At 39.3% G+C, this 21142-nt stretch overlaps 2 protein-coding genes across 2 annotated transcripts in view; one reads left to right on the top strand and one right to left on the bottom strand.

Annotated features, from left to right (window-relative positions):
- Nucleotides 1-11950: 11950 nt before the first annotated feature.
- The window catches only part of LOC134541768 (ABC transporter G family member 20-like), a 122746-nt gene continuing 113554 nt past the window's right edge, over nucleotides 11951-21142 (top strand). The window contains exon 1 of the mRNA XM_063385431.1: nucleotides 11951-12030. The gene's annotated coding sequence lies outside the window, so the exon portion shown is untranslated. The remainder of the gene's footprint in view (nucleotides 12031-21142) is intronic.
- Nucleotides 19768-20622, bottom strand: LOC134541806 (GATA zinc finger domain-containing protein 15-like). The gene has a single exon (XM_063385498.1). It carries the CDS (start codon nucleotides 20620-20622, stop codon nucleotides 19768-19770), a length of 855 nt encoding a protein of 284 aa, XP_063241568.1.

Below are 21142 nucleotides of genomic sequence, written 5' to 3'. Positions count from 1 at the left end.
TTTCAGGTAGCATGTAGCATTATCTTATTATTTAAATGTAAAGACTATTCCTTACATATTTAACTAGTTAATACATAGTCTGACATTTTCTGTGTAAAGGCACACTTTACATATAGGTAGAGACACGGAAATTTCGCGAATCGCGATATCGCGAAATAACACCGCAATTTACCTTAATTCGCGACAAAACACCGAAATCGCACAGCATCGAGAAATAAAACTGATAATAATGAATTAGACCACCCATGCAAGACATCGCGAAAAACAAGTAAACACGACGTTGACGGCACATCGCCATTTTTCTAAGTATCAACATGGCCGCTTTGTAGTAATGAAAGTAAATAATGATTTACAGTATTCCCGTCACGTAATCATTACAATTTGAAACGAAAGCAGTAATTGCAATCATAAACTAATTAAAAAGAGAAAAATGTACCTGAGCATCAACACAAAGTTAATAAAAAATACCGGCGATGTTTTCAACACAATATAGCTGCCATGATTTTCAACCCGCTGTATTTACACATTAATCTTGTAGAGAAATATAAAATTTTAATTCTTCCTTTCATGTTGAACAGTTAACAACCTCATGCTTTCAACCAAATACTTGTTTCAACTACGTTTGACTGGCTTGGCAACCTACTCGTTAGAGCTGTAGGTGTAGCAAACCGTATGTATTCGGTACTGACTGAGTAACGGGTGCGCCATCTAGTATCAAGTAACGAAACGTTACACACGGCTGGATTTCGTTACTCGCATTTTTCGTATGTTTTACGCATGCGCGCGCATATTCGATGAATTTACGTTACAAAGAACGATGTTTGTTTATTAAGTATAATATGGAAATTTGTCGTCCAAGTTTTTTACTATTTATAAGAAAGTATTTTTTACAAATTAGAAATATGTATGTTTTTGTTATTTATTATCGCGTATTTTCACGTTTTTTGTTGTTTTTATCTTAAAAGAGATAATATAATAAAACTGCTCTAATGAGATTTAATTGTTTCTTGGTTAACAAAAACTGTTAATTATCAAATATTGTTAATTGTTTATATTCTATTTATTATTATTTACGTGACGTCATACTGTACGCGTACGCAATACGACTCGATTCGTTGCTGCAACATAACATTGCATGTTATGCGGTATCAGAAGTAACGAGTAACGTAGCGACACGATAGTAACGAGTACTAATTGTTATAGTAACGAATACATACGGGTACACTTTTTTTCGTTACTTTTACACCTCTACTACTCGTAAACATGAACACATGGCACTACGCCGATTGATAAGCAAAATCAGTGACCTTTAACTGCCGTAACTACACTTCTCAGCAAATGCAATACGACCGCAGAGCAAGTGAATACGGCGTCAACGGGACAAAGAACAGCAGCAAGAAATATTAAAAGAATACTAAGTTGAGACATGCCGTGCCGAGGCAGCGCGCTAGGCGACACCGGGCCGTGCCGAGGCAGCGCGCTAGGCGACACCGGGCCGTGCCGAGGCAGCGCGCTAGGCGGCACCGGGCCGTGCCGAGCTGTTTCAAGCCTACAATTTTTATTTGCCAATAGTGTTGACTTTAGAGTGCAGTATACGAGTATACGCCGTGCCACTATTATTTAGCCAAGCAAAACTTGTAGGTCATAAAACCATTCTCAAAAGTTAAAGTAAACATGAAAAACCAAAACAGCGAAATAAAACCGAAATTTGATTTTTTCAAAACGAAATTTAAGGAAAAATAAAACCATTTTTACGGGACTCTACATATAGGTACTTTCATTTTGAAAGAGTTCACATGTGTGTGTGTTTGGGTGTGTGTGTGTGAGAGTGGCAATAGCAATATTATCATTTAACAAAGCATTGAATTAAAAAAAATATATATGGATATCTTTAATTAAAAAAGAAACCAATTTACTACACAACTTAGTTGCAAACCAACAACTCACAGCAATGCATCAGCCAATGGCTGGCTCAGAATACGTGCTTTATGAAGCAATCCCAAGCAGTCATTACTGATTGGCTGACAGGGATCTCATCATCGCCATGGCGGGCCTAATATAACCCATTTGTGCGTGACCAATCAGGATACCCATCGCCTGCCATTGATTGTGCAAGGAGAGGAGCACTAATATATACATATAAACCAATGGTTTTTCAGTGTCCAATATCAGTCTGTTTGTGCCTGATAACGTCACAACTGTTCCTATAGGAAATCTTCTGTGTTCGTCAGTGCTATCGTCATTTTGTCCTAAATATGTGTTTATTTTCATCGCAGTGTTTATATATTTGCTGCATTGTCCAGGTTTGTTGTTTACCTGAACTTAATAGGTCTCGTCGTTATCCCACTGTGTTCGTCTGTAATGTTATTATTTTTTCCATGACTAAGTAGTCTTCAACAGAATTCTTGCCCTGTATCATATTTTTGTCCCTATCGGCATCATTGTGTTGTCCATAATACTTGTTTAGTTTCATCGTTGGTTCCGTTTGTCCGACAACAACTGAGTCTGTCTTGTTTTCTGTGAATTTTTTATTTTCATCTTTTTATTTATTTTTGATTTTTGGAATTTTTCCATGACAAACAGTGCAAAACTGCAATAGTGTATGACCCAAAAACTGCATTAAATTAAAAATTCCCCATTTCATTAATCATTTAAATAACGTAAAAAATAAAAATTCAAAAATTTCTGGCTTGTGCTAGAACTCTGTCCTTGTTCAACAAAGGGGAGTTCACAAGCTTGCAGAAGCGGATTTTATTATATTTTTTTTATATACATAATTTTGTAATGTTATTTTTTTGTCATTTTTTTCTGTGATTTGCTGGTATTGATTAAGGTGTTCGTTTTCTCAGTGTGATAATTTTCTCTGTCTGTTAGTTTACTCAGTGTTCTGATTATTTCTGCCAATATTTTGATGGTATTCTTCATGTGCTTATTATTCCTGTAGAGACTTCTGATGTTATCTGAGTGTTTCTGGTTATTTCTGAGAAATCGATCTCTGCACAAAATTTTTTTTACTTAATGAGTCACATCATTTTATTCAAATTATTTTTATTTGTGAATTTTAACTACCAAATTATCACTAACATAATTTTTTTATCACATGGAATTGAAATGAAAAAATAAAAATCCATTACTCAGTCAAATAATATGCTTTGTGACAGTTGAGAAGCACTATCATGCAAGACAAACTTCCTTCTCCTTGATGTCTAGCAAAGCCTTCCTTCTTTTGCGAAGGTTAGTGAGCAACCCCCATTCCAATCAAAAGAAATACATAATTGTTACTTCAACACAAAACGTGGCATCATCTGTTTGGCAGTTATCGGTACTACTTCCAACAAGTTCTTTTGCATGAGATATATTAACTCTAGCAGCTGAATGTAGTCAACGGCAGTTAGAGCCAAGTAGTCTCGTTACCTCTTGTAGCCTCGTAGACTTGTAGCCTAGTAGTCTTGTAGCCTCGTAACCAGTTGAAGCCTTGTATTCTCATAGTCTCATAGACCTTTATCCTCATAGAATTTAAGCCTCGTAGAATTGTAGCCTCCTAGTCTTGTTGCCAAATAGCAGCTAGGATTAAGGGGCCCGCCTACATGTTACATCAAATGTGTTGTAGATGTTCAGCAGTTTACTTTTTATGAAGAAACGGTTTGACCTGCGCAAATTTGTTACATATATAAATAAAAGGGATTAAAGTACATTCTATGTCCCTGCGGTGTCTGCATCGTTCTAGAATGCATTTATGTCATAATAATATTGCATGCTGAAAACGTCATAATAACATATTTTAAGGTGCAGACAGAACTCGTGGTTTTAAATATTTTTAAAGAAAACCACCGCAGGAACATGTATCATTCTTTTGTCATCCATAGCAGGTATAGTTTGCACCATGTCACAGCATTTAATTTCGAGAAATTTGTGATTTCCAATCGCATGTTTTGTGTGAATGTGCTGACCAGCTTGTGGCGCCCTCCAGACCTCGCCATACCTGCAGACAAAGCGCACGAGAGAACAACCTCTCACTCTACTAGGTAAGAGGGGTGGCGGCTGTTTCTGCTTCCGCCCTTTCTTGGCGTCCTCTTTAGTTCCCTTCACGATCTGGGTTGTTTGTGTGTGCGAGTTCCGGTGTGGTTCGTCTGACGGAGGAACGGTCTGCCCTGTCAGTATAGGCTCAGTACTGCAGCGTTTTAAAGAAATGTCACGATACGTTACTGAATCTTAGAAAATATCCTAATTTCTTGTGATTATCATAAAAACTCTGTGAAAATTAAAGTAAAATATGTTCTCTTTAAAAGATTTTAATTTTAATTTTGTATGCATATATCAATATGAATTCTCAAATCAGGTACGTTACATCTTCATGTCGTAAGTATGTAGTTTAGAAAAGGGGATCCAGGCACAGGGTTCAGGGTGTGGTGCCTGTTGCCAGGCCACCATCTTAAATTGTGTCGTCACGGCGGCGATATTGGATGACCTTGACTTTTGACCTTGATGGTCATCTTGGATGACATCATCGCCGCCATTTTGTTTTCTCAAACATTCCGCCATTTTGAATAATGATGTCACCTTTGTAATTTCCGTTAGGGCCGCCATCTTCAAAATCTTTATTTATTATCAGATTTTAATGAAAAAAAAGTAAAATTTATAAAAAATTAAATAATTAATATTTGATCAAAAATATTTAAAAAACAAAGTTGCAATTTCCATTACCACCGCTATCTTGAAAATCCATAATTTTTATTTTAAAAAATCGGGAAAAATTTCGAAAATCATAAAAAAATTAATCAATCGAATTGAATTATAAAAATTTAGTAAAAAATAACTTTTAAAAAATTTTATAAATATTCTACACTTACGTCATGGAGCTCGGAGTCCTCGGTTCGAACTGGGCGAGGTAAAGAAAAGATGGCGACACGTCCTTCCTCCACGGAGGTCACCAGCAGACTGACCTCCCACCACATCAGGGATGTTAGACAGTGGCTCAACGGACCTGGTACAGATGTCACTAAAAGCTGGTATCTGAAAAAAAAACTGGTACACTCCAAGATCTTACACTGACAAAGATCCAGTAGATTTTGTTTCATAGATTTTATATATATTACTAGATTATGCCCGGCATGCGTTGCAATGCCTCAATCAATTTTTTAATTTATTAATAATGTAATTTTTTAAACGTATACTAAGCATCTCTCTTTATCTCTCTAATTCTCTATCTCTCTATGTATATCTCTATAACTCTCTCTATCTTTCTATTTATATCTCTATCTCTCTATATATCTTTCTACATATATATCTCTATATATCTTTCTAGCGGACCCGACAGACATTGTCCTGCCCAAATGTACTTTTTGTGAGATATGGATATGGCGGTAAGTATTTCTACGCTGGACATACCCCTCCTCTTGGGCACGCCACTGCCGTTACCAAAAACCTTTCCCATGGTTACGCAGAAGGCAACAACAATGCAAAAGCCCGTTGCCATGGAGGCTAATTATCAACAATGCTTAGTTTTTTTTGCTTTTAAAGCGTGTTTTTTTTTAAGTTTTTTCTTAACTCAGAATCGAGATAAAATATCCAATTGTGAATCTAAACCATCCTCGAATCCCCGTGAACTCACACAAAAAATTTCATCAAAATCGGTCCAGCCGTCTAGGAGGAGTTCAGTGACATACACACGCACACAAGAAATATATATATAAAGATATATAATATATATATTTTATATTATATATATATATTATATATAATATATATTATATATATATTATATATATATATGATGATATTTATATAAACTGCTTTAATACGATATATACTATGGAAACATAAAAGGTTATACACTTGATGCCATGACGGCAATACGGCATGGCGGCATGGCGCTGTGATCAATTTATAGAGAACTAGCTTCTGAAATTGAATACTTTCAATTAAGTTAGCACTTCAAAATTTCTCTTAAAATACCGTTTTATTATTAGTATACAGATGGAATTATTAAAACGCAACTATTCGAATTATTCGTCCATGCCTAATGTTAATTGTTAATGCATGGCGCATCGCGCATGGTCGATGTTCGAAGTTGGTATTTCTGCATACCAGCACAATTTCTACTTGGTACATGGTACAAGACCCTGAAAAATGGTATGTGTACCAACAAGTTGGTACGTCTAACATCCCTGCACCACATATGTCAAGGTATATATATCGTTAGCTAGTATGACATGTCCACCATCTTGGAAATCTTTATCCGATTTTAATGAAAAAAAATATTTTAAATTTATAAAAAAATTTGAAAATCAAAAATGATTTAGAATATTTAAAAAATTACCGTTGCAATTTCCGTTACACCCACCGTCTTGAAAAACTATTTTTTATGCTAGAAATTTGGAAAAACATTTAATATTATAATTAAAAAATTATTAATTAAAATATAATAAAATAATATTTTGAAAACGCACTTACATCTTGAAGTCCTGAGTTCAAACCCAGTGTATAAGAGCCAAAATAAAAAAAATTCGTCGACAGATCCTTCCTCTACGGTAGAGCTCGGCAGACTAACCTCCCACCACTAATACCAAGGTATATGTCGTCAACAGGTATGACATCATGTCCGCCAATTTGTCTTCGTCTGCCAGAGGCCACCATCTTGTTTAGGTCTGCTAGAGTGCGCTAATGCCATGTTATTTTAATTCTTACTAGCTGGAGCACATTAATATTTATTATTAATGTGACACCCGCCATCTTGTCTTTTGGGCGCCATCTTGAAAATTCGTAATTATTTAGCTAGAAATTCGGGAAAAATTCCAAAATTCACCAAAAAATTTACAATCATTTTACAAATGGATTCGATCAGTTCCTGTCCTTGGTTCGATACTTGATCGATGTAATAATGTTTAATTTTATGTAAAAAATAATAATTTCAATAAATCATGTTCAAAATTCTTAGAGACTTAAAATCCTCTACTACCACCCTTCAGTTAGCTGTTATGACCACCATCTTACAAAATTTGTATTTGTTGGCCCATAAATTTGGAAATTTTTTAAATATTTATCGAAAAAAAAATCACTCATTAATTAACTGATTGAATCGATAGTTGGGCAATGCACAAAATGAGGTAACTAATTTAATTTAAAATACCACAAAAGTGACAGGTTCGAGAAATAAAACACCACATGTTCTTTAACAAATACACAATTTATTACATAAATTCTACACTACTGCAAGTACAAAAAACAGGCAATTTACTAAATTCTTGAGCAATTCTCGATTTCTGCATCTGCTACCCACGAATTAAAGCGAGGTGGAAAGCCCCACCACTTGAAATAGGATCGTCCATTTGTATGTTCTATAATTTTCTCCACCAAGTATGTATCGGGATACAATGTAGGCTGAATCTCTTCGGCATAGAAGCCGCCACGAATAGTTTGTGGTCAAAATCTTCGAGGTAGTAGGTCTTAGGCTCCGATTCACGAACATGTCACACACAAAAGTTCAGGACACCAGTTCGCAGTGAAACCTTTCTCGAAGATGCCTTTCTGCTTGGAGATTCGCACAATGTTACCGACTTTAGCTTTAAGCTTTCGTGGATCTTTCTTGGAAAACACTTCGAAGCAGACGATTGTTCGTTACGTCCTTTGGCTTCATTTTCGTGGTAGAATACACTGTAGAATTTATTATACTCACCTATTAGTTTCGGCAAGATGTCAAGCCACTTGTAATTTCCATAAACTGTGAAATGTCGCCACATCTTGGAACGCAAAGTTCTGTTAAACTTTTCGACAATAGAGGCTTTGACATTACTAAAAGTAGAGTAGTGTTTAATGCCATACTTCTTCATCAAAGCCTTGAAGGTTGCATTGTAGACTTCTTTCCCGAGATCCGTTTGCAGGTGCGACGGTACACGTCCATCACACAAAATATTGTTCATGGCCTTTGCTACTTCAGTTGCAGTCTTTGATTTTACAGGTCTAGCCCAAGCGAACTTGCTATAAATATCGATTACTATCAACATGTACTTGAAACCAGGAGCATGACGTTCGTGAGCGATTCTGGTTCTACCCATTGTACGTAGCCGGCTTCCCTCAGTTCTTCGAGTATGGAGAGTATTTCGTTGATGTGCGAATAGTTTCCTGAACCAAGCGAAGTGTGAAGAAGTCTAAGACGATCAACTAATTCATTGGGTTCGTCCCAATACACATAGTCAAAGTTTTGACCACTTTCTCACTTTTTTAAACCTTCACCATGTATTGTTAGTTCACTGAAGAGATTAGCGAGAATGTCGACTTTTCCATGATCTTCGTCTTTATATACGCCACTATCTGGATCGTTATTGCGAAAATGTGCATTGGTTAGCTCTAGCAGGTTTTTGTACACTTGTAAATCTTTGTGAGAATATCTTTTAGGCTCCCTGCGAAAAAGCAATTCGTACAGACAGGGGTGCAATAACAAGGGGGGGGGGCAAGGGTATTTTGCCCCCCCTCTGAAACCTTGAAGTGGGGGCAAACGGGGGCAAAGAAAGTGCTGTGTATTCAATTTTAGATAATAAAACTGCTTAAATGGCACCATTTTCCACCTTGAAATACTAATTTTCCCGGGGGAAGACCCCCGGACCCCCCGCTTCAATAGGGGGGGATCGATGATTCTTTTTAAAAAGGTATATTACCCCCCTTTGGATATTTAGTTGTTGCGCCCCTGCGTACAGACCCGTAGTCCCGCGCGTTTTGAACTATTCTACGCGCACAATATTTCCTGGTAGAAAGTCTATTTCTTCAGCACCGAGGAAACACTTTTTACATGCTTTATATTAGCTTCACCTGTATGTTTGTCTGTCCGTCTGTAACTCTGTCTGTCCGTCTGTAACTCTTTCGACTAAGAGTGAGTGACTCATCACAGTAAAATGTCCCGCCCATTTCATTACGTTCGTTAGCCGAGCGGTTTAAGGCGCGCGACTTCTGTGACGTCAGCTTTCGGATTCAAAGATCATGGGTTCTACTCCCGGCCACGCCGAAAAAAAAAATGTTTTTTTTTTCCCCCCGGTAAATTATAATATTATATCCATACATCTAACTGCAAATGATTCGTAGAGACTTTACCATTTCTTTGTGACGTTGCAACTCCAAATAGTTATCTCAGATGGTAATAGGTAGTGTCGGTAACTCATTTCCCTATGATAATTATACATAAATATAGTTTAAAAAACTAAAATAAAACATGCTTTTAAAGAATATCAAACTAAAAAGTTAAAAATAAATATAGTTTAAAAAACTAAAAAACATGCTTTTAAAGAATATCAAACTAAAAAGTTAAAAATAAATATAGTTAAAAAAACTAAAGAAACATGCTTTTAAAGATTATCAAACTAAAAAGTAAAAAATAATTTTAAAATTAAATTTATGACAATAGTATATAAGCAATACTAGTATAAATGAGAAAAAAGCATGGGGCGCTTAATATACAAAAAATATGGCACAAAGCGCCTCAAGCTTTTTTCTCATTTATACTAGTATTGCTTATATACTATTGTCATAAATTTAATTTTAAAATTATTTTTTACTTTTTAGTTTGATAATCTTTAAAAGCATGTTTCTTTAGTTTTTTTAACTATATTTATTTTTAACTTTTTAGTTTGATATTCTTTAAAAGCATGTTTTTTAGTTTTTTAAACTATATTTTTGTTTTCTGTACACTCCATAGGTCGTGTCATAATTCCGACTCGTAAACGATATCAGGTATGGACGGACCATTGCATTAACTTGGTGTCCCTTTTTCGGTATTTTTTTCTTGCACATGGACTCTGTACTCATCGTTAAGTCCTATTCTTCTCGATCTGTTTCATACTTTCTTTTCTTTACAGTTGACATTTCATCTTTAACTTCTGCCTTCACAGTGATGGTTGGTTCTACTTTATTTTTAAGTTCGTCGAGATGACTAGTGATTGGCATAAATATCTGTTCATTTTCCATCTCACTTGCAAGTCTGGTTCTTCTAGCAAGTAGATAGGCTATTTTTCATGGACAGACTGTATAGCACGATGAAGGTCACTGGCCAAGTCCGACATTGTACTGGCTGAAAACATATTACAAGATCTCCTTTTATATATATATATATTTTTTTTAATTCGTTCGCAGAAACTTCTTTCTTGTGTTTGGCTAAATCGAATTTGTTGACAAGTGAGTTATTGATGGATTCAGACTACTTTGGAAAGTCCTAAAATCATCATGTCTTTGTGCATTCGTTACTTCGATCATTTCGCGAATTCGAGAATCCGAGGCTTCCACGCGCTGGTCGATGGCAACGAGATACTCTAGTAATTCGTTTTTCACACTTTCTACTTTTTGAGCCAGTAGTGAAATGTATGTGCGGATATCGTCGTCGTGAGACTTGAGAGCAGTAGGACATATGTAAACGCACTCGCCACAATTTAGCGTTTTCTGCAAAGGGCTAATTGTACAATTGCCTTTGTTATGACGTCCAGCATTTTTTGTTTAAGTGAACGAAATGCTACAATACCGATATATATATATATATATATATATATATATATATATATATATAAGACACTACTGATACCTTTGAAAACACGCTGACAGTTTTTGATATATCATAAAAATCTTCTATAATTCAAACAAAAATTATCCAGCACTCTCTTTCTTAGTCAATTTTGTCAATATTATAGCTGTTATATGTGAACCTTTAAATATTTCGTCAGTGAGAGTAAATTTATCTCCTGCAAGAAACATGTTGCAAGAAGTTCCCATTCTGTCCAAAATATGTCGCCACAGGATGTTTATATATAGGTATTGTATTTGTGTGTGTGTGTGTGGGGGGGATGCTTGATTATCTCTCATGGCTGCAAGAGGACGGCTCTTTTTCTAGACTTCTAGTGAAGGAAAATCGTCCTCTAGGATAGTGTGTCTCACCGGTTTTCAAACATTGTAATTGACTGAGTAATACATCTTTTTGTTTGAATTCCTCATGATTAATAATATTATAAGTGCTCACGAACAAAAAGAATGTTTCTCAATTTATCTCAAGTCCAATATAATAAAATTCCATGGATGATGTATGTCTCCAGAATAACTAGTACCTAACACATGTATAAAAACAACAAAATTCTCGCATAAGAAAAAAAAAAACGAGGAGCATATTCTGAAAACCCCACAGAAATCTTGCAAGATTCCACTGTATTTTGTATAATTTTTTCTAGTTAATTTGCCTAAGAAGTTCATATAAACACTGGTAGGTATGGGTGAAAATCTGTATTCTTCCTGGTAAGGGGTGTGGGGTTCCCTACCCCTTCCCCAAGGATCTACGCTCATGCTGACAGGTACCAAATGGAACATCGACCTTACATGCATGAGTCAGAGTGATGTTGGCATGTTGTAAGAACAAACAGCAGGTACAAAGATGGCGGGCATTATGTCATCCAAGATGGCGACCTCCAGCAGAAAAAACAAGATGCCGGCTGTACCATCAGAAACAAGTAAAATGGATGTGATGTCTGAATACAAGATGGTGGCTGTTATGTCATAATCAAACATGGCCGATGTGATGTCATAAAATGATGTAATCCAAGATGGCAGCCGATGTCATAGTCGATATCTCACTGTAACGGAAAGTGCAACGTGCGGGAAAGGGGCACACGATTGCAAGATGGTGGGCGTGATATAATTCAAAATGGCGGAAAAACTTAGAAAACAAAATGGCGGGAAGTTCTATAAAAACAAAGTGGCGGAATCAAAGATTGAGGCAGGGTCAAGCCTTGGCGGGCATCGCTCCACGCTGTACGAGCTGGCTCGTGGGCTCGGGGCCTCTTACAGCTATTGCTTGCGGCAAGCAGACACAGACCGAACTGGCGGACTGCAGCAGCTCCTGCAGCTCGTGCCTTATAAAAAGGAGGGGGGGAAGTTGGCTCACGATGGGGGGGGGGTGGGGGGAATGGGGGTGGAGGGGAGGAGTGCGTGCGCGGGCCCGGAGAAAGTGCGGCTCCGGCGTGCCGCAGAGCGCGGCGTGCCGGCGACGACGGAAGGAGCTCCCAGGTAAGAACGAGCACTCTTCAGGGACCGCCTCGAGCGACTCGAGTAGGTGGCGGCACTCACACCCTGGAACATGTGTGTGTGTGTGTGTGGCACTGGAGGCTGCCTGCTGGAGAAAAAAGGAGTGCACGTATTGGCTATGAGGTAGCACATGGGGTCTATCGGCACTAAACAAGCTGTGGTGTATATGTATGTGTATATGTGTGTATATATATATATGTGTGTGTGTATATATATAAATAACATAAATGGAAATTCTTATTCAAACGTAGTTAGTAGCTAGTTTGCTATCTACGGAGGAGTGTGCGTAGGGACCGGGAGCTAGGACGATTCTGAATTCACAACTTTGTTCTATTACATATAGGCTACTCGTCTATTGCTTAAGTAGGTACTTATTTATGAAATTCTTTTGCAGTTTCAAATTGTGTGTTTATTATTTAAGCCCTACCTTTCACCACTCAATTCTCGCACTCTAGCCACAAAATACCATTGAAAAAAATATTTTTAGGAAAAAAAAATTTATGAAATTTGAATAGAGTTAACAGCATGTTTTTTTTTTCAACATTAACTTAGTATCTACAAATACACCCGTGGTTTAAATAAGCAACCAGTGATGTTTCTAAATAGGCCCCATTGGTACGAAACCTCTTTTCACAGTCGGTGTCCGGTGCTGTCGACAGCCATCGGGAGCGAAGCCACGTGATATCTTCCTGTAGCTCTTCAGAAGTGTCACAGTATGCCCGGTGGTTGGGGGGGGGGGGAGTCAACCACGTGGTGCGTGTTGCAGTGCGTTATACATTCTACTTGCATGCCTATTCCTAGATATAAGAACGGTCGCTGCAGTTATTCCACTGCCATGAACGTGCAACTGACATCCTCGCAAGGCGCGAGGTGGCGTTGTTCTAAGGCACTGGACTCAGGTTCGATTCCATGTTCTGATATCCTGGATTTAGTTTCCCACAGTTTCTCGATGTCACTGAGATGGCTCTCTACTTCACCGTGGGTCGATTCCCTCCCCAATATCGCTGGTTGGGATAGCTGCGTGTTGGCAGTATCTGTGACGTCCCCGCCCATCTCGCTTTCTCCTGATTCACTCGTAGCGATGGCAGCCGGAAGCGAGGTCTGTGTGACCGTATATGTGCGTGACTATACACTAGAGCTCCATCGGGAGAATAATGTGTGCGGAGTCTGGGTGATGGCATACCGGAGCATAAAATTTCCCCCTCAAATTAATATCACTGGAAATTTTCCATAACTTTTACAGATTTAAATATAAATTATCTGACTTTCCCTGACCAATTTCAACATCACTAACTTTCCAGGATGTGGGCACCCTGATTATAACAATAATACATTATTTAACCTTAAATATCTTTTTGTAAGTATCTATATTGCGCCCCCTTCCCTCTTTTTTCCTCTTCCAATTCTGTGCTGACAGGATAACCTTGAGCTTGCTGAGAAACCGAACGAACCTAAACGGAACACTACCTCGACGCTCGCAAACAGCTTGTCAGTTTTTCATGAAGATAAACTTGTTTTCGCTAGACTTGTACTTAATGTTTGAGCTTGTTTTATTCTAGAAAGATTCGTAACGGTTGTGGTAACTTTTCAAGCCGCTTCTAACTCTCAGTTCCGTACTGGGAGTGAAGCGATAACAAGCGATTTCATTTCGAAGTGTCTGATACGAGTTCGTTGGTAAAAATGGTTCAAAATAACTGAAAGAATATTGAGTAAAACTTGACAAAATAAAATAATACCGCTCATATAATTGCTAACGTGAACTTATTATTGAGTTTAACTGCAACAAAACCAATGAAAACAATCTTTATGTCATGTTGTTCACCGATGGATACATGTTGACCCCAATTTGTGCCCACCACACAATGTTACCCTACGAGAAGTAGCAGTGCACGCCACGAGGCAGTCTGTAAGGGCCGAAGGTGCTGTTCCACGCTAGTGCTGCCTCCAGTGGTGCACACCACACAGTGTTACCCTACGAGAAGTAGCAGTGCACGCCACGAGGCAGTCTGTAAGAGCCGAAGGTGCTGTTCCACGCTAGTGCTGCCTCCAGTGGTGCACACCATCACCAGGCCAGCCGGCTCCTAGGCTGTTATTCCAAGAAACGAAAAGAAGTCAGGTGTTGAATATGCTACACCGGTTCCCTAATCGTATTCCTAGTGCACGATAGGACACGGCCAGTCCCTTATTTTAAGGGAACGGATTTCGGTGTCCTATCCGTGATCTATCTGTAGCCTAAATTACGCTCATGCGCGGAGCTCAATTTTTCTTCTATTACGTCCAGATGGCGGACCCACGTCTGGCACCATTAACTCGTATATATTCAATTTTTTAAATATCAAGGGACGCACCAAACGTATTGGTGTGCCAAATTAAACTTTATGGTAGCGCAACTATCCTGGAATAATTTTGTACACTTGATGGTCATAACAAGAAATACTCGGAAAAAAAAAGTATTTGAGAAAATTAGAATAACATAATTTAATTCGTGCAACGTTTGCTGCTTTCTCTAATATATTTTTTTGCCGTAACAATTGTATCGATGGTTGCCAAACGTTCGCTAGAATTCGCTGAAACCAGTTTCTTGTCTCGCGCGGGACACAAGTTTATTTAAAACGGTTGTGATTTGATTCCATGCTGGAATTAGGTTTGGACACGTTCACGTTCCGAAATACGGTCCACAAGTTAGGTTAGGGTTGTATCCAAACAAGGCAGTGCTTGTTCGCTACCTGACGCGGGCGTCTCGAACACCGCAGCAAGAGTCCTGCAAGACCTTCAGCGCCAGAATGATCGTGGGCGACGATGCTGTATCGTGATATCCTTTTCAAGCCGAGGGTTTTGGTGCTCCTATCACAAACAAACTAACAATGTACTTCTTAAAACATAGGTTGATTTTAGATGTAGACATATTGATTTTAACCAGGGCTGGTGCAAGGTAAATTGGCGCCCTAGGCGAAAAACCTTGATGCCACCCACGCTCCCCCCCCTCCCCCCCCCCGGCCGGACACCACAAAAAAAATTTCCTTGCCTCAAAATACATCACGTAAGCCTAAGATTTTGTCAACAATCAAATGTAAGCAGGCTTGTGTTTTTTTTTTTTACTTATTACAAATCATAAACAGGTCACCGTGGATTTTAAATAATTACTTATATCAATATAAACATTCCAAACTGTTACAAAAATCCAGTTTCATCTAGTTTCAATAATCGTTAAACATATTATATCAGCTGTTATGTGTCGTGCTGCGCCGCCCCCAGCTACTTGGCGCCCTAGGCGGTTGCCTAGTTCGCCTATATGGACGCGCCGGCCCTGATTTTAACGTAGGTATATCTAATCACTTGATATTAACATTTACATTTCAAATCGAATACTATATGACGTAATACCCTCGCTTGAATTTTTGTTTTTAAACCATGGTGACAGTTTTTGCCAGTTAAGTTACGGATTACTGCGTTACTCTTTTTATTTTATAGTTACATTGTACAAAGGGGTCATTCTTTATAAAGTAACTTGCCTTAAATTTTATGTTTTAGAAGTATTTTCAGTGCTACCCTTTTACCAAATGTCAGTTTCAAAGCAGCACATGATGTTTGCTAACGAACTCTTACGAGCGAATGCAGCTGTTTACAAAAAATGTTGGCAACACAACAGTTGCATATGAATACGTGCGCTGGTATTGAGAACGGTCAAAATTAAGACAAGTTAAATTACACAGACTAAATGTCTATGTAGTAGGATCACTACCAACGTAATGTCTATATGATTGGTGTTTAGCCCCACTGCAAGCTAGAAAGGAATTAGCATCTTGACGTAGGGAATGGGATCTTCTATTGCTAAAGTCATTTTGCGTCTGCAGAGAATAGTCCCTTATACCTGGCTACTCAGAAAAGTGGAGTGTAGTCCAAAAAAAACGAGTGAAGGTAGATGGTTCACCGTTAACTTATGTATATGAAAGTGCAGTTAGTGTACTCAATGGTTTTAACTATTATATAAGGATTCCAAACAAGCTGCGGCGTGTTACAAGCTGGTCGGACCACTACCAACGTAATGTTTCGGGGTATATATTTTATTTCTGATCAGGCTAGCCAGACTTCCCCTTCTACTCTGACATATCCTCTTTCCTTTGCAGTACGGGAGATACTTCTAGTAAAGTAGCAACTGTCCTCTTTTCTCAAAAAAGTAAAATGAAACGTTTATAACTTGTTTGTGTCAATGTTTATGAAAGCAATTTTCTGAGATAAACGTGACGAAAAGTCTGTTGATTAGGAATATACAATTATGTTTGCGTGCCCCTTGGTTAGTATTACAAAGTTCTTTATTTCCTGTATTGCAGATTTTGCATTAAAACTAGACTTTGAATGTAATTATTTTCTCTAATACGCTGAAAACAAATTATACAATGCATAAAATAATTAAAATAAAATTATGTTTTAAAAAGAATTTCTCTCTTATTTTTTACTGTCATTTGCTGTTGAAGATATCTCTTGTGTACTATTCACCTAGTAACTATTTCTTAATCTACTTGCATTGCGATGAGCACCAAACGCAGAGTTTATCTTATCGTTCGCATCGTGATTGTTAGGAAACCCATTGAAATACAAAGAGGAATTACATTGCACTGTGAATGTGTGTAAGTTTCGTTACATCGTTCGGGCTTTCCTTGTCTAGTGGCAAATTTATATTTCAAGCAAAAATGTTATTTAGGTTACATCAGTTGTCTTGAGAAATTAAAATAATACTGATGACCTATAAACTGATTCAATGTATCTCACCGTCTAAAAATGTCTGATGAATATATTTTTCAAAAATCTAAATAGTACAACATTATAAACCAGTTTTTAAAATTCTTTGCTGAGTTCAGGCAGTTTTCAAAAGTGATTTTTAGTTCTATATTTGTAATAAAAAAATATTCCTTGTCCATGCTTGTTTACTGCCGCTAAAAATATGCCGTTACGACTAAGAATGTATATAGATGCTCCTTGCAGGCACATCGCCAAAACATTTACATGCACGTGCGGGGAACTTGAAGAAGAACTATGCCTCTTCATTATGACTTCATACGTCGAACAGCTGCTGCTCTCTGCGCGACGCAGTGATTACTGACTACCACCTTTGAATATATATACTGTATAGAAGTCGCGAATTGATAGGATTTACTCTACGTTTTTCAGGAGCGTATGATGAGCAGCTTGGGAACTTCACCGCTGCAGGGCGCTATCGTCTTAGGTTGTTATTTACACGTTAGAGCGCAGCACTGTCGCCCGCTGTCATTCCCCCGCACTCCCCACCCAACATTCACTGCAGCTCAAGGTCCTTCAACGGGAGTTTATGAGGGAGGGTGGGGAAGGGGTGTTTGAAGAGTTCGACCTTGTCCGCTAGGGACCACCACATGTCGATGCCCTAGAGATGGTGGCGATTTCGGCGGTGAATTAACCAACTACCTCAAACCGTATTAGAAATTTTAACCTAGGCTGGCGACTTCTATACAGTATATATATTCAAAGCTACCACCTAGGGGACTGACTGCAGCCTTGGCCGTAGTCAATGTGTAGCCTTGTTGGTAGACAGGGTGCAATGTTGGGCTTAGTCAGACAGCACCTTGGCTAAGTCAGAGTGCAGCCTTGGCCATAGTCTGAACAAAGCCTTGTTCGTAGTCAGAGTGCAGCGTTTGCTGTAGTCAGACAGCACCTTGGCTATAATCAGAGTGCAGCCTTGGCCATAGTCTGAACGAAGCCTTGTTCGTAGTCAGAGTGCAGCGTTTAAAATAGTCAGAGAGCACCTGGCTATAGTCAGAGTGCAGCCTTGGCCGTGGTCAGAACGGAGCCTTGGTCGTAGAGTGCAGCCTTGGCTGTGGTCAAAATAAAGCCTTGTTCTTAATCAGAGTGCAGCGTTTGGTTTAGTCAGAGAGCTCATTGGCTATACACAGTGTCAAGCGTTGACGGGTTGAGAATGGAGCCTTGTTCGTATTCTGAGTGCAGCCTTGTCTCGTGTTAGAGTGGAGTATTGGCCGTGGTCAGAGTGCAGCTTTGACTTTCTTAGACATATTTAGATTGCTGCCTTGAGTGTGAATGGAGTACAACCTTGGGTGTAGTCTGAGTGCAAACTTGGTTGTGGTCAGAGTACAGCTTTGGTTGTGGTGTGAGTGCAGCTTTGGTTGTGGTGTGAGTGCAGCCTTGGCCGTGGTCACATGCAGGATTGGTCGTGGTCAGAGTCCAGGCTTGGAAGTGTACAGAATCCAGGCTTGGCCGTTTCAGAGTGCAGGCTCGGCCATGGTCAAAGTGCATTCAAATGCTCAGTCAGAGTTGCTGCCTTGGGCATAGTCAGTATGCAGCTTTGGGCGTATTCAACGTGCATCTTTGGGCTTAGTCAGAGTGCATTCTTGGACATTGAGTGCACCTTGGATGTAGTCGTAGTACAGCCTTGGGATCTGTTAGTGTTTAGCCTTGGACGTGGTCAGAGTGTAGTTAAAGTGCATCATTGGGCATAGTCGGAGTGCAGTCTTGGGTGTAGTCTAAGTCCCACCTTGGGTTAGTCAGAGTGGAGCTTTGGACTTAGTCAGAGTGCATTCTCGGACGTAGTTAGAGTGCACCTTGGGTGTAGTCTGAGTTCAACCTTTGGCCAGTCAGAGTGCAGCTTTGGGCATAGTCAGAGTGCATTCTTGGACGAAGTCAGAGTGCACATTGGGTGTAGTATTAGTACAGCCTTGGGATCTGTCATTGTTCAGCCTTGGAAGTGGTCAAAGTGTAGTTAAAGTGCATCCTTGGGTGTTGTCAGAGTGCCACCTTGAACGTAGTCTGAGTCCAGGGTTGGTCGTGGTCAGAGTGCATCATTGGCTGTGGTTAGAATGCACTCTTGTACTTGGTCAAAGTGTAGCTTTAGCTGTTGTTAGAGTGCATAGTAATCAGAGTCCTCAATGTTTCTTGAGAATGGATAACCATAGCTTCCTTTATCCTCCACCCAAGCCCAAAAAGTACCTACAGTTCATCTTAAAAATGTTTTGGTTTTTCAATATTTATGACATGGAGCTATTAGTATAAGAAGGGAGTGTCTGTTGTAAAGTTAAATTTACCTTAGTTAGCAATTGGTTAACACAACAAGCCACAGCTGAATAAATTATAGTCTAGAAGTTTGTTATAAGCTTATATACTGGTATTAATTGTGAATATATTACCGTGATTTGACCATCGCTCAGCTACAATGTTAACTAACTTCAGCAAGTAACTAACGTTAAATTTCTTAATAATAAAAATATTTTTGTCTTTTATTATTAATATGCAAAAGATTTTAAAAAACAAATTTCTAACTTCTTATTTGTATAGTTTTAAAGCTACAACTTCAATTCTGGAGGTTTTTCATTAATTTTTCCTTTGGTTCGTGGCGCATGAGTTATATGAGCAGTGCTAGCGACTGCGCGCTAGTTCCAGACTCGGCCTACTATAAGTGTGTTCTCCGTGGTATCCCGAGATCACCCTAAACCAGTACTGGGACGTCGTCTTCCTACAGAGACAACACTTTCCAATATCCCTGGGCTGTGTTGTGCACTTCCGTCTACGGTGTTCTCTCTGTGTACAGAATGTTATGAAAACTAATTGTGAACTTACTAACTGAAAATTATGTATATTTCAAGTGTGTACCTCTTTCCTGGCTTCAAATTGTTTTGGGTCATACAGTGATTACCAAAATGCACTTTGTAACTCTCTCCCTTCCTCCTCCCTGTGTATCTAAGCTACATTGCCCCATACACCAGAAGCAAACGAGCGCACTCCGCTTGGAGCTGCAGGAAGGTCGTAACTGTTCTCTCTGTTGTATGTTCGCATGGCTGGGTCGTAGCTGTTCTCTCTGTTGTCTGTTTGCATGGCTGGGTCGTAGCTGTTCTCTCTGTTGTCTGTTCGCATTGCTGGGTCGTAGCTGTTCTCTCTGTTGTATGTTCGCATGGCTGGGTCGTAGCTGTTCTCTCTGTTGTCTGTTTGCATGGCTGGGTCGTAGCTGTTCTCTCTGTTGTCTGTTTGCATGGCTGGGTCGTAGCTGTTCTCTCTGTTGTCTGTTCGCATTGCTGGGTCGTAGCTGTTCTCTCTGTTGTATGTTCGCATGGCTGGGTCGTAGCTGTTCTCTCTGTTGTCTGTTTGCATGGCTGGGTCGTAGCTGTTCTCTCTGTTGTCTGTTCGCATTGCTGGGTCGTAGCTGTTCTCTCTGTTGTCTGTTTGCATGGCTGGGTCGTAACTGTTCTCTCTGTTGTCTGTTTGCATGGCTGGGTCGTAGCTGTTCTCTCTGTTGTCTGTTTGCATGGCTGGGTCGTAGCTGTTCTCTCTGTTATCTGTTTGCATGGCTGGGTCGTAGCTGTTCTCTCTGTTGTCTGTTTGCATGGATGGGTCGTAGCTGTTCTCTCTGTTGTCTGTTCGCATTGCGTTCTCTCTGTTGTCCGTTTGCATTGCTGGGTCGTAGCTGTTGTCTGTTCGCATGGCTGGGTCGTAGCTGTTCTCTCTGTTGTCTGTTCGCATGGCTGGGTCGTAGCTGTTCTCTCTGTTGTCTGTTTGCATGGCTGGATCGTAGCTGTTCTCTCTGTTGTCTGCTAGCATTACTTATCGTAGATGTTATTTTGGTTGTCTTGTAAAATGGCGGCTAAAAGCAGTTTTCTCTGTTATCTGCTCAAATGACTTGGTCGTAGCTGTTCTCTCTGTTGTCTAGTCGAGCTATTCTCTCTTTGTCTGCTGGCATAGCTGGGCTGTAGCTGTTATTTTTGTTGTATGCATGCATGGCTTGATCGTAGCTGTTTTCTCTGTTGTCTGCTAGCATTGTTAAGTCGTAGGTTCTCTCTGTTTACTGCTAGCATGGCTGTCTCTTAGATATTCTCTCTGTTGACTGCTAGCATGTGTGGTCTTAGCTTTTCTCTCTGTTGTTGTTATCATGGATGTGTTGTAGCTGTTTTCTCTGTTGTCTGCTATCAGGGGTGTGTTGCATTTCAGGTCATTAAGTCATTTTTAGCCAATGTCAACGGCTTGGAAATTACCAAAATGGCTTAAATTCCTTGGCGACAAGTCACCCTAAGCCGCAGAGGTCATGACCTCGGCCATTAATTGTCACGGCTGCCATTTGGAA

Source organism: Bacillus rossius (assembly GCF_032445375.1).
Source record: "Bacillus rossius redtenbacheri isolate Brsri chromosome 4 unlocalized genomic scaffold, Brsri_v3 Brsri_v3_scf4_2, whole genome shotgun sequence".
Classification (NCBI taxonomy): Eukaryota; Metazoa; Arthropoda; class Insecta; order Phasmatodea; family Bacillidae; genus Bacillus; species Bacillus rossius.
This window is presented reverse-complemented; position numbering and strand designations above follow the sequence as displayed.